The 13009-nt window shown below is 65.2% G+C and overlaps 1 protein-coding gene across 1 annotated transcript; it reads left to right on the plus strand.

The window, feature by feature from the left end:
* The first annotated feature begins 7344 nt into the window (after positions 1-7344).
* SOX8 (SRY-box transcription factor 8) lies at positions 7345-12481 on the plus strand. Its single transcript, XM_017510955.1, has 3 exons — positions 7345-7898; positions 9298-9530; positions 10283-12481. The coding sequence occupies exons 1-3, from the start codon at positions 7477-7479 to the stop codon at positions 10966-10968; spliced, it is 1341 nt and encodes a 446-aa protein (XP_017366444.1). The 5' UTR covers positions 7345-7476; the 3' UTR covers positions 10969-12481.
* Positions 12482-13009: the final 528 nt, after the last annotated feature.

A 13009-nucleotide genomic window follows, 5' to 3' on the forward strand; every position in this document is an offset into this window, starting at 1 on the left:
AAAAAAAAAAAAAAAAAAAAAAAAACAAGAAAGGTAAAATGGAAACAGAAGGACAGCAGACAGCCCTGCGCTGGCGTTTCAGGACCACCGGAATCCGCCGTGCCATTTACCCTCACGGCTTCATCTACATTAAGAAACATCTAGCAGTTTGAAAATGACGTTTGGAAACAGATGTGTCTCATTCCCTAAGAAGGCGCTTCACTTAGAAACGGAGGATTCTCTGCAAAGCCAGACAGAGCTGCAGCGGCCGGGAGAGGGGCCAGCTGGGGTCCCTGAGACAGCTCGCTTTCACCCTGCAGCTCAGCCCACTGCAGCCACGGGCACGTGGGCTCCGGCCTGAGCGCCCCTCACCAACACGAGGCGGGAGGAGGAGGGTGTCCTGAGCGTGGCCGGTCAAGCAAAAACTCTTAGGGAGAGGCCTGAGGGAGCGGAAATGAGGCTCGGCCACCCCAAGGCGGCCCGCCGATGCTGCGGCAGAAGAGGCTGAGAAGCGGGGGAGAGTGGAGAGGGAGGGAGTGGCTCCTCAGGGCTCCCCAAGAGTGCACAGGCTGAAGACGGGGCTGCCTCCCTGGAGACCCACTGACAAGGCTACCCTAGGTGGGACCCTGTCCCTGCTGTCCCAGCCTGCGCCAGCACAGCCCCCGGGATCCAGGCACACAAAGCCTGTGGCTGGCCGCGCTCCCAGCAGCTGCGGACCAGCTTCACGGAGGAATGAGCCCGTCGGCACCTCGTCCAGCTGTCCCCCAGCACCCCAGCCTGGCAGCTCCCGCTGCATCGGGGCCATTGTCCCTGGCGTGTGGTTGCAGCTGTCTCTGGCACCCACAGGAACCCAGCATGGGCCCGAGGCTAATCGTGCACCCTTCATTTACCCCCATTTTTCATGTCCTGAGGTCTGTGTATGGAAGTAGGCCCAGGACCCATCGATGCTAACATCTGTCACCTCCTTCTAGAAGTGTGGTCAGTGTGGGCAGATCCTACCCGGACTGTCCAGGGGCCAACACCCCCCACCATGTGAGGCTGGCAGGTGCGGGCGGGGGCTGAGCGAGTAGGTGTCATGCCATTTGTTGGTTGTCCTGGGACCATGACTCACAGACGGCTGTTCTGCTTGGCTCGCCCTGTCCTCTCCCTGCACCCTCAGCTCCAGGCCACGAGTGCCCCCACCCCTGCCCCCCAGAAGGAGATGTGGCTCTTCGTGACCCTGCAAGCCGGCAGGCCGTGGTTTCTAGGCAGAACGGAAAGCAAAACCCCCCATATGGTGATGGTCTCTGGTTGTAGGGTTCTATGCAAGAAAACTAATGTGTGATTTTTTTTTTTTTTTTTTCTCTAGGAATCATATTCTGCACTGGAAAAAACCTTGGAAGTTGCCTAGCCCAGAGGTCACAAACCACAGCCCTGCAGGCTGAACCCTGCCCACAGCACAGTGTCTCTGTAGCAGTCACCAACGGCCACAGTAACGCTGCGTAACAAACAGCCTCAGAGCCCGGCGCTGTGTGTCACCAGGCGGTGCTGCCCAAGCCCAGGCCCTGAGGACAGGACAAAAGCAGAGCTGGGCCCATCCCCTCTGCCCCTTCCTCTGAGCCTCGGAAGCAAAGCTTTGCTGAAGGCTCTCGTCCGAACCCAGGCTGCGGAGGAACCACACTCCCTGCTCCCACCTTGCCCCTTGTACCCGCCTGAGGGCATCTTAATTAAACTTTCCTTCCCCACATTCAGAAAAATAAATACTTTGGAGACAGCAGAGACATTTTTACAGGGTGTGTTTTAATTTGCCTTTGGCACTAATGGGACTCTGGAACATTCCATCCTGGCAGGGGAGGTGAGGGTCTGAGTGGCCAGAGCCCATCTTGAGAAATGGGTTTTTCTTCGTGGCATGCTTATGTGAAGCCACCATTTTCCCTCCTGGTTATTCTTGAAATGGGGCTCCGTGTTGGGAGTTTCAAATGTGGACGTTCTGGGCAAGGAGCCTCGAGGAAACTGAAGGTTGAGCTTGGATGGACAGGCACAGGTCTTGCAGCCTAAGTGGGCACAGAGGCTGGAGTCAGTCCTCTCCTGCTGGTGGGCTGAGACAGCCCCCCAGGCCTCGTCCCTTCTCACTGGAGCTCAGCCCCCAGTGCCTGGGCCGGGGATGGGCTGGGGGCTGGGGTGCAGGGGAGCCAGGGCCTGGCATCCCACAGTTCGGGTGTCTGGTGTCAGATGGCAGCCTCCCACACAGGGCACAGAAACCCATATCGAGCCTGCAGGATTTACTGCCACGAGCGTTAGTGTCCAGGGAAGGCACCGTTGGGCCCCAGGTCTCCAACCCCACCCCAGGCTTGGCGTCCCTCGGTGGAGATGAGGCTGACGCCCACTGGGAGCCCCTTGGTGCTCACCTGTCCTTGGCTGCTCGGAGCCCCAGGGCCCCTGCCTGGGATGTTTTGGGGCTGCAGGAGGACCCTCTGCCCACTGTCAGAGAGCAACCCCCCCCCCCCACTGAGAGTAGAGATGGACAGGGCCTAGCCGGAAGCTTGGGGACCCGCTCCCAGCCTGGCGTGATAGATGCTGAGCAGCGGGAGCCACAGCTGTTCCCGACGCATCCGTGACCTGGGTGTGCAGCTGTGGCTGGGGGCAGGCAGCACGGCCCCCACACTTCAGTCTGAGCAGCGCCTGCTCCCTGAATCCTTTCCACATGACAGCAGCCGGGGCAGGGGTCCCCAGCGGTCAGGGGCCACTCCTGCCAGCAGGGGTTCATGGCTCAGGAGGCTCCCGGTGCATCAGGGGACTGGGAGGTGGAGACGGCGAGGGCCGGGCTGGAGCCGGTCGCCCTCCGTGGAGGCCGGGGCATCAGGAGGAGCAGGAGGACGTCTGGGACAGGAAAGGCTCACTGAGTGCTTTTCCACGGCCCTGTGAGCGCAGGAAGCTTAAGGCACAGACAAGACCAGTTCTCAGGCAGACGCCACCCCAACCAGCGGGCCAGCCTCAGCCCAAACCAGAACTCGTGCCCCACTGGCACTGCCAGCACCCGAGACAGCTAAGTACAGGGGCCGCACCCTACCCAGGGCTCCCAGTGGGTGTGGCCAGGAAGCCGACTCGGGAAGGAGGTCCTGAGACGGGCCCTGCAAACCCCCCCTCTCCCCTGGAGACCTGGGCGGGTGCCTTTCCCAGCTTCTGCTCACAGCCTGCTCGGTCCAGCCTGTAGTCACTCCGTCTCTGCCAGACCAGCAGTCATTAAAATCACCAATTAATGTCCCAGGCCGTGCCAGGATGCTGCCAACTGCCCCACGGGTGCTCGGGATGCAGGGGCTGGGAGGCCCAAGCCAGGGCTGTGCACACATGGGATGCCAGCGGGTTCACGCCCGCCCGGCCCTGCCCGCACTTCTCACAGACTGCACAAAAGATGGGCTGCCTGCTGCAGGAGGAGGGCCGGTCGGGGGCAGACAGTGGCGGACAGGGGAGGACAAGCAGGGAGGGACGGACGGGGACGGGGGGATGGGCAGGGAGGGATGGAGGGGGACGGGGGGGACAAGCAGGGAGGGACGGAGGGGGACGGGGGGATGGGCACGGAGGGACGAAGGCCTCTCCAGGGTGGCATTTCCATGGGCAGCCCTGCTTCCTTCATGGGCCCTGGGCCCAACACACCACACACACACACACACACACACACACACCCCTCACGCACCCCATACACACATCATACACACGCACACCACATACATACCACACCATACACACACCCTACACACATACACCGCACACATCCCACACACACATACATACTCACCACACACACCACATGTATACAACATACACCACACATATACACTGTATACACATCATACACTCACACCACACACCCTACGTGCACACCCCGCACACATATCACACACATCGTACACATGCACACCACACACACACCACACCCATGCCGCGCACAACCTGGGGCCCTACACACACCACACATTCACACCATATACAGATGCATACCATACACACATCACCCCATACACATACCACACCTCACATGCCATACAAACACACCACACACACAAACACACATGTGTCTGGGTCACCATCCCTAGGAGCCACAGGTGGGGCAGAAGGTCTCTGGTCTAGAAGTGCCCCCCCCCGGCCATCCCTGCCCCATCTCATGGGCAGTGGCACCTTCCCCCCACACTCCTCTCTGCAGCTGTCCTTGGCACCCAGGCCAGGGCGTGTGGGGCTAGGAATGGGGTCTCCACCAGCCCTCCACACCCAGGGTTCACGGCCAGGGAACAGCTTTGGTCCAGGTTCCCCATCAGGTCCTCACCCTGAAACCACATGGCCCACCAGCCGGGGTGAGGTCAGGGCGGGTGGGGTCATGCAGATAGGGTCACGCTGGCCCCCGCTGAGGGGAAACGGGATGAGGGGTGCAGGTCCCCCTAGATGAGGACATGGGCCCATCGGGTGGACTCAGAGGGGGCTCCGATGGTTACCCCTCCACTCTCAGCCCCCAGGTCCCCTGATCTGGCTTCCCCAGGGAACATGCAAGCTTCTCCCTGCAGGAGGTGGGAAGCTTCAGGGGTCAGCTTAAATGACACCCAAGATGCTTTTCCGGACCACTCTTCCTGAAGTCCCTGCCTCTGACAGGTGCTTTTGGGGTTACCTGCTGCCCGCCTCCCTCCACAAGGCAGGTGCTGCAAGGGTGGTCTGGCCCCGTCCTGTGCGGGAGAGCGCATGGCACACTCAAGTGCTTATTCACTGCCTGGTGGCACTCAACCCACCCCCACACCTCCCACTCTGAAAGCTCCGTCCCGGCGTCCACTCAGGGCCTAGTGGCTCACACCCATGGGGGACAAGGGCATTTTTCTGGGGACTTCAAGGTGGACCAGAGACAACTCTGGAAGGAGGGCTTCAGGGCACCACCCTGCATGGGGACCCTCACCCCCATTCCACCCTCCCAGGAGGGAACCAACACGTCCTCAGCTGGCCTAGGGCCCCCCGCCACCCAGAGACTCCCCACCTCCCCACACCCCCAGTGGCAGCCTGCACGCCCAGCAGTACCTCCCCTGGTGGCCACTGCAGCCTGAGGGAAAGGTGCAGGCCCTGGTGGGCCCCGGACAGGGCCTCTCGGATGCACAGATCACTGTGCCCCCACGTCAGGCCCTGGATGCCCCACTCAGTCTCCCTTCCTCCAGGGGCCCTGGAGTCCCCCATCTGTGTCGCAGGGACAGAAGCCTGCGTGGTGGGTGGGGAGCTGGGAAGAGGCCGCCCTGCCTGCCTCTTTTCCTTGGTAAAGAGGAGCTCTCCATAGAGGCCCTCACCTGGATGGCGTGCGGAGCCCAATTGGGCAGTGTCTGCTCTCCCAGGGGCAGGGGGTGGAAGGTGGCACAGTTTGGGCCAGGCCACACCCTCACTGCCCGCACTTATACCCCCACTTCTGCCTGCCTGTGTCCCAGGCCTAACAGACAAGTCCGTGAGTGCCCAGGCTTCTGTCTCCACTGGGAGCCCCCAGAAGTCCTCCTTCCTGCACCAGGGATGCTCTGAGGGCCACGGGAGGGAAGGGACCCCGAGCGGAGGGCAGGGCCTCTGGGGAGAAGGGGCAATGCAGATGGAGGTGTGGGTCTTCCCTGGCAGGTGCCAGGGCCAAGCGGCCGGTGGGGTGGGAGCCAGCTCCGCAACTGCGACGGATGGAGACTCCCAGCGCGCAGTCCGCCTCTCCAGCGCTTCCTCTGACCTGGCCAGAGGTCTGCCCACTTGCAGAGATGAGGCCCTCCCCTCCCGGCGGGTGGCAGGGCCCTCGCTCTTCAGCCTGGAGGCCAATGTTCCCTTGAAAGGCCCTGGGCCCTCAGCTCCCCATCATGGGGCTGGCTCGGGTTGTTTCCAAGGCAAGACGGCAAGGGCTCCGGGGCCCAGGCCTCCTCCACCTGCAGACGGGGGCGGGCGGCCGCTGGGGGCACCAACTCTCCACAGTTGGGGACAACTCTTGCCAGGCCAGAGTGGGGATAGGAGGCGCCTCCTGCGCGGTTGGTGGCGGCCCCAGGTTCGAGCGGCGCGCGGGCGGGACGCGGCACCATGACCCCCGACTTTCCATCTGGACTGTTCTGGTAACGGACCAGCTCCTGCCGGCGGGACGGGGAGACGGCGTGGCTCGGGGGCTGCGGCGGCCACCGGCCCGGGCGTGGACGCTTTAGGGGCACCAGCGCGCTGGGTCACCCGGGTTTCGCGGGCCGCAAGCTCGGAGACGCGCGTGTCCCGCGTGGGCCGCCTGATCAGGAATAGCGTAGCCCCGTTGCCTCCGGCGCGTTGGTTGAAAGAATCCGAGCCAGCCTCGGGGACGGCGGGGCCCGAGGCCACCTCTCGGGGGCAGCCTTGGGCGGGGACCCGAGCAGCGGCCGGGCGCTCGCCTCGGCGGAAAAGTACCCTCTCCGACCCCGCGGTCTCCACCAGGGCGGCACACCCCGCCCTCTCCCCTCCTCCGCAAGCGCCCGGGGCGCAGAGGCTCGGAGCGGCCTCCGCCTCTGCCGGACCACCCAGCGCCGCCACGCCGGAGGGCCTCCCAGCCCCCGAGCCCTGGGTCACGCCCGGAAGGCCCGGGGCCCCCGCGTCCGGCCACGCCATCCGCCGGGCGCCCCAGGGACTCAGCGCCGGGGTCAACGCAAGCCCCGCCCAGCGTTCCCGCCCCTCCAGCTGTCCGGCTCCTGGGACCGCGCCCCCGCCGGCGCTCTCCACGCTCGCGCCCAGATGGGGAGGGAGACCCCGGCTCCCCCAGCTATGAGCCGCCGCCCCTGGGCGCGCGTTACCTGGATGTGCGCTGCCCGCAGACTCTGGACGAGCTGGGGGGGCTCCTGCCCCTCGCGCCGACCTTGCGGGCCGGGAGCCCCGGCTTAGGCGCCGCGCGGCGGAACGGACCCTGCCCTGGACCGCAGGCAGCAGCTGACCCCAAGCCGCCGGGCTGCGGGCGAGACCTGTGTGTGTGTGTGTGTGTGTGTGTGTGTGTGTGTGTGTGTGCGCGCGCGCGCCTGCGCGCGTGTGTCGGGGAAGATCCGGAGGACTATCTCGGCACAGGCAGCCGACTCCCAGGAGCCGCGCGGCGCCCGCACTAGAGAGGGAGCGCCGGAGACCCCCCTGCGCCCACCCGGCCTCCCTGCCCCTCTTCCCTTCCCGGGGCTCCGGAAAGGGGAGCTCCAGGCGTGGGGCGCCGGGCCCACGTGGTGCGGGGAGGGCGGGGGCGCGGCGAGAGCGGCGGCGCTTTCTTTATGGGTGGGGGGGCGGGGGCGGCCGGGCTCCGCCTCCGGGGGAGAGGGACGCGCTCCACCAATGGGCAGCCGTGCGGGGGGCGGGGCCGCGGGGCCGCCGCTTAAAGAAACTTGTTGCGGGTCCCGGAGCGGGAACCGAGCCTCGGCGGCGGGGAACGAGTATCGGGCTACCGCGAGGCGACCTCGGGTCCCAGAGCGGCCGCAGGGCAGCCCCGGGCGCCGGCCCCGGTGCGCGTCTCCTGTGCTCGCCCCTCCGCGCGCGGCCCCGATGCTGGACATGAGCGAGGCCCGCGCCCAGCCGCCCTGCAGCCCGTCCGGCACTGCCAGCTCCATGTCGCACGTGGAGGACTCGGACTCGGACGCGCCGCCGTCGCCCACCGGCTCCGAGGGCCTGGGCCGCGCGGGGGGCGCAGCGGGGGGAGCCCGGGGCGACACGGCGGAGGCGGCGGACGAGCGCTTCCCGGCCTGCATCCGCGATGCCGTGTCGCAGGTGCTCAAGGGCTACGACTGGAGCTTGGTGCCCATGCCAGTGCGCGGCAGCGGCGGCGGCGCGCTCAAGGCCAAGCCGCACGTGAAGCGGCCCATGAACGCCTTCATGGTGTGGGCGCAGGCGGCACGCCGCAAGCTGGCCGACCAGTACCCGCACCTGCACAACGCCGAGCTCAGCAAGACGCTGGGCAAACTGTGGCGGTGAGTGCCCGCGCCCCGGGGTCGGGAGTCGGGACCCAGGCCGCCCCTGGTCCGGGACTTCGAGCAGGGCCTGGAGGGCTCAGGGCAAGCGGGGGTGGCGGCCGCAAGCAGGCTCCAGGCTCTGCTCCCGGGGCGGGTGTCAGGGCGGGTCTCCGTGGAAAGACACCCTCTGGCCAGCCAGGGTTCGGAGCCAGGAATGGGGATCCGGGTCCGCGGAGGGCAGCGCCTGGGGTCCACACCCTCGTGGTGGGTGGACTCTCGAGCCAGTTCTTCTAGCGGAGAACACCCTGCGGAGGGCCATGGCTGGCACCCCGACGTGCCCCCCGGCCGCTGCGAGTGCTCCCAGCCCCGGGAGGCCCGTCGGGCACGGAGCAAGCTGCATGCGGCTCTCTGGAGGTGCCCCCTCCTTAGAAAGGGCTCAGCCCCTCCGGCTTCTGGTCCACGCTTGGGGAGGGAATGGGGCAGGCGAATGGGTGGGCGGCAGGTTTGCCGGCGGGTACCGGCCCGCAGCCTCTCCCTCTCCTGGACACCCTGTGCCGGAAGCAAGGAGGGCAGGAGTGGAGATGGCGGGCGCGCTGTGTGCACGCCTCGGCACGGTGGAGCCGGTGCGTTTTCCGGAAAGTAGGACTGCAGAGGGGAGAAGCTGTTGCTCAGGACAGGCCGCCCCCACCAAACGTCGTCCACTTGGGTTTAAATGGATGTCTTGGTTTGGGGCCCTGGTTCCCGTATCCTGCTCCTCACCTGGCAAACGGGAGCTTGGGGCTTGCATATCTGCGCCCTCCGCCTCTGTCTGGATCTAGGGCGCAGCCACGGGGTGCTGTGGACCACACAGCCCCTGCTCCCCAAGTCCCGCCGCGCAGGCGGTTGGTGTAGAGCTTCAGGAGAGTCCCAGGGGGTGTGTGTCCTAGGGCTCAGCGAGGATGGGCGCCTGGGCCCTGCCAGGACTTCTGGATGTGTGGGAATGGAGGGACAGCACGCCCAGCCGCCCGCTGGAGGCCGGCACCGTTCCCGGGAAGCCTCGCTTTTGTCCACCGCCTGCTGGGTCCTGCCCGCCTCCCCCACCTCCCTTAGAAAGCCCCAGAGGGAGGGAACAACGGGCCGGAATTGGAGGAAGTAGGAGGAGGAAGGCCGGGAGGTTTGGGGCTCGTTCTTTGGCCGTAATAAGCATACCCACCTCCCCCAGGCAGGCTCCGGGGGCTCCCGCAGTCTGGGTCTCCCAGAGGGGCGTGGTGCCTGGTGCCCCGGGAGGCTCCGGAGCCCGTGGCAGGCGGGTTTCCCTGGTCAGAGCGTCCCGGCCCCGGGCTCTGCTGCCCGCTCCCTGCGCCGTGTGCGCTTCCGCCGGCCGCCCCGAGGGCACCGTGGGCGCCCTGGCCATCCCTGCCTGTGCCCTGTGCTGCAGTTTGCTCAGCGAAAGCGAGAAGCGGCCCTTCGTGGAGGAGGCCGAGCGGCTGCGCGTGCAGCACAAGAAGGACCACCCGGACTACAAGTACCAGCCGAGGCGCAGGAAGAGTGCGAAGGCCGGCCAGAGCGACTCCGACTCGGGGGCCGAGCTGGGACCCCACCCGGGCAGTGGTGCCGTGTACAAGGCTGACGCAGGGCTGGGAGACGCGCACCACAACGGCGACCACACAGGTGGGCTCCAGGCCCCCAGCGTGTCCGAGGGTCCCTGGTGCGGGAGGCAGCCGTGGGGTGTCTGGGTGGGAATGGGGTGATTGATGGTGCAGGGGCAGGCGCCTTCGAGAGAACCGGGCCTTCCCCGGGTCCCCTGAAAAAGCACCCAGGGCCCCGGCCTCCTCCGTTTTTGGTGCAGAGTGACCTGCTTAGCATCCTCCAGTGCTGAGGGCCTGACAGCTTGGCTTGGCCCGCCGGGAGAGGTGGCGTTTTCAGCCAGACTGGGCTGAATGCAGGCTCCTCTTCCCACACCCAGCCGCTGCCCGCACCACGCTCAGCAGCCCCAGCCTCAGCGCCTGGCTGACAGGGTGGAGTCCCGCTGGGGGCCTTGGTCAGGCTGGCTGACGCCCACCAGCCCCGGAGTGCTTGGCTGACCGGGGAAGGAACAGGGTCTGTGTGGTTCCCGAGTGCCCCGTCAATGCCAGCTCTGGCCAGGCCGGGCCTGTCGCCTTTGCCACCCCCCCCACACCAGCCACCTTGGTCTCTGGGAGGGGCTTCGGTCTTCCCATAGCACAGCACTTCACGGAATTTTCTCGGCCGAGGAGTGAAGTCTAGGTCTGACTTTGCTGGAATTTCTGGGAATGTGGAGAAACAAAAAGCCGTTGATCCCCCTCTGGCAGTTAGCGCTGGCGTTCCTCCCCTTCCAGCCTCGCCGGCCCCACCCGCCCCACAGAAGGGGCATTCATCCCTGACGCCCGCTCTCCCGTCCCCAGGGCAGACCCACGGGCCGCCCACCCCACCCACCACCCCCAAGACGGAGCTGCACCAGGCGGTTGCCAAGCCGGAGCTGAAGCTGGAGGGACGCCGGGCAACGGACAGCGGGCGCCAGAACATCGACTTCAGCAACGTGGACATCTCGGAGCTCAGCAGCGAGGTCATGGGCACCATGGACGCCTTTGACGTCCACGAATTCGACCAGTACCTGCCCCTGGGCGGCCCTGCCCCTCCTGAGCCTGGCCAGGCCTATGGGGGCACCTACTTCCACGCAGGGGCGTCCCCCGTGTGGGCCCACAAGGGCGCCCCGTCGGCCTCCGCGTCGCCCACCGAGACGGGCCCCCCTCGGCCGCACATCAAGACAGAGCAGCCGAGCCCTGGCCACTACGGCGACCAGCCCCGGGGCTCGCCCGACTACGGCTCCTGCAGCAGCCAGGCCAGCGTCCCGCCAGCCACCCCCGCTGGCCCCTTCACCGGCGCCCAGGGTGACTACAGCGACCTGCAGGCCTCTGGCTACTACGGCGCCTACCCGGGTTACGCGCCCGGCCTCTACCAGTACCCCTGCTTCCACTCGCCACGCCGGCCCTACGCCTCGCCCCTGCTCAACGGCCTGGCCCTGCCGCCCGCCCACAGCCCCAGCAGCCACTGGGACCAGCCGCTGTACACCACCCTGACCAGGCCCTGAGGGTCCGGCCTCGGGGAGGGACTTGCGGGCGTGGGGGCGGCAGCCTTGTCCCGGCCTGGACAGCCCAGCCTCCGAGCCTCCTGGCGTGCATGGCGAGGGCAGGAGGGGCCCCGGTGGCCAAGCTCCGTCAAGTGCCTGCTGAAGTCTGCAGGGAAACCTGCTTGCCCGCCCGTGGCCCTCTGCTCCAGATGGCCACACCTCCGCCGACAGACGCTCTCCCTCTCCCTTCTCTCTCTCTCTTTGAGGTGGCCGGGGATTATTTCACGAGGAAGGGCTGCTGTTGGGTCCCTCTTCTGGGAGGACTGGCGGCCACGGCACTTGGGTCTGCGTCTCAGCGGAGGAGAAGCGGCAGAACGGCCCCAGGACCAAAGGAGGGGGGACTGGGGGGCCTTGGCAGGCGCTCTGAGGTCCAGGCCAGCCTTGGCGCTCAGATCCCCGGCACGCACAGCCACATTCCCTCCACGACAGGTGCACGGGCTGTCCAGGGTGTCGGTCCACAGACCCTCTGGGACGCGTCCACTGGAGCATCTCCAGAACCGCCTGTCAGATCCGAGGCGTCCCCTTGCTGGCAGAGTTCGCCCACGCGAGGTCTGGCTGTGATTAACACGTCTCTCTTTTATTTTTACGTTTTCGATAATTTTTATTTTTGAAGCTTAAATGTGTTTCTTTTGAAAGCTGTTAAAGATCTATTTATGTTCTGTATTATTTTATCTTTAATTAATGAGGTACTTTGGGCAAAGAGTAGAATTTAGGACAGAGTGGAAGCTGGGAAGCTCCCCTGGAGGGCCGGCGGGAGATGGGGTTGCAGCTGTTGCCCAGCGTCACGTGCTCGGCTTTTGGGAGGCTGCCCTGGAGGGGCTGGGGGTCCTGAGGTCTCTGGGAGGCCTTGAGCTTGGCAGCCGAAAATTCGAGGGAGGAGAAGGGCCTTGCCTTGCCGCATCTCTGATCAGGTCGAGATGCCCCAGCACCCAGTATCAGGTTGGGGTTTGGGGAGTGGGAATCCATTGCTGGCCACAACTGTGCCACGTGGTACAGAACACGGGAATTCCTGGGAAGCCGTGGCTTCGGAAGTGACCTTGGCTTGCAGGCACCAGGTGCCACCTACCAAGCTGTGAAACTAAACCTTCCCCACTAAACATTGTTAGGGCCTTAGCTTAGAGGAGTAATACCCGATTCACCCGCGCCGCCCTCCCTGCGTGCCCAGCATCGCGCATGCATAGCGCCTCCTTCACAGAAACTTGTGCCTTTAAACTTTGTAAACTTAATTACATCCGTGAAGTTGCTTCTTTTTACTTTTTCTACTTTTCTTACCTTTTTGTAGAAAAAAAATGTCTCTGCATCTATCTACTCCCCTGGGGGTGGGGGCGGGGCAGCCGCAGGCCCGAGTCTCCCTGGGCACAGGGTTCGGAGGACGCGCCCTCACCCGCCTGTTGCCTTCGCTACTTTCTGACCAAGCAACGCTAACTTTTGTACAGATCGATTTGATAAAATTAAACAAAGTGCTTTTTATGAGTGTGGGCTGCATTTTGTGTGTTGCTTTGCGTGAGCCTGGGGCTCCCAGGGCGAAGGTGCCCAGCAAAGGCAGATCGGGCCGTGCCACGTGGCCACCGGCCTCACCCCAGGGCCCTCCGAGTTGGGCAGCCAGGAGGGCTGGGCCCAGAGTGGCAGGGGCAGCCCGTCGTGCCACGAGGCGCCGGCAGGCTTCGGTCTGAGTTGAAACACCGGTGTGGTTCTCGAATCCCGTCTCAGCCTCCGGGAAGGGAGCTCCTCATCTTCCTTCTTGGAGGGCCTCCTCGGCAGGCAAAATGGGTCCAGATGGGCCCGATTCGGGGCTGTGTTTTTCCTCCCAGAGTTGGTTTCTGGGTGGCGGTGCAACGCCGGGAAGCCGGCGGCAGCTTTCGGGCTTGGCACGGAGCCAGCCTGGGATGAAAGCGGCCCCAGGAGCCGGCAGAGCTGTCTGGTTGGAGGGAAGTTTCTAGGGAGAAAATGGTTGTGGGAGTGACAGCCAGTGAGGGGCAGCCGGCCTCTGTGCCAGGCCTCC

The sequence above is a fragment of the Cebus imitator genome, unplaced genomic scaffold, assembly GCF_001604975.1.
Source record: "Cebus imitator isolate Cc_AM_T3 unplaced genomic scaffold, Cebus_imitator-1.0 Scaffold444, whole genome shotgun sequence".
In the NCBI taxonomy this organism is placed as follows: domain Eukaryota; kingdom Metazoa; phylum Chordata; class Mammalia; order Primates; family Cebidae; genus Cebus; species Cebus imitator.

Bases quoted from the DNA above. Each gene is read 5' to 3' on its own strand.
- SOX8 (XM_017510955.1), top strand. From the start codon at position 7,477: ATGCTGGACATGAGCGAGGCCCGCGCCCAGCCGCCCTGCAGCCCGTCC. The intron at 7,899-9,297 runs GTGAGTGCCCGC...CCTGTGCTGCAG, and splicing joins ACGCTGGGCAAACTGTGGCG to TTTGCTCAGCGAAAGCGAGA. The intron at 9,531-10,282 runs GTGGGCTCCAGG...TCCCGTCCCCAG, and splicing joins CCACAACGGCGACCACACAG to GGCAGACCCACGGGCCGCCC.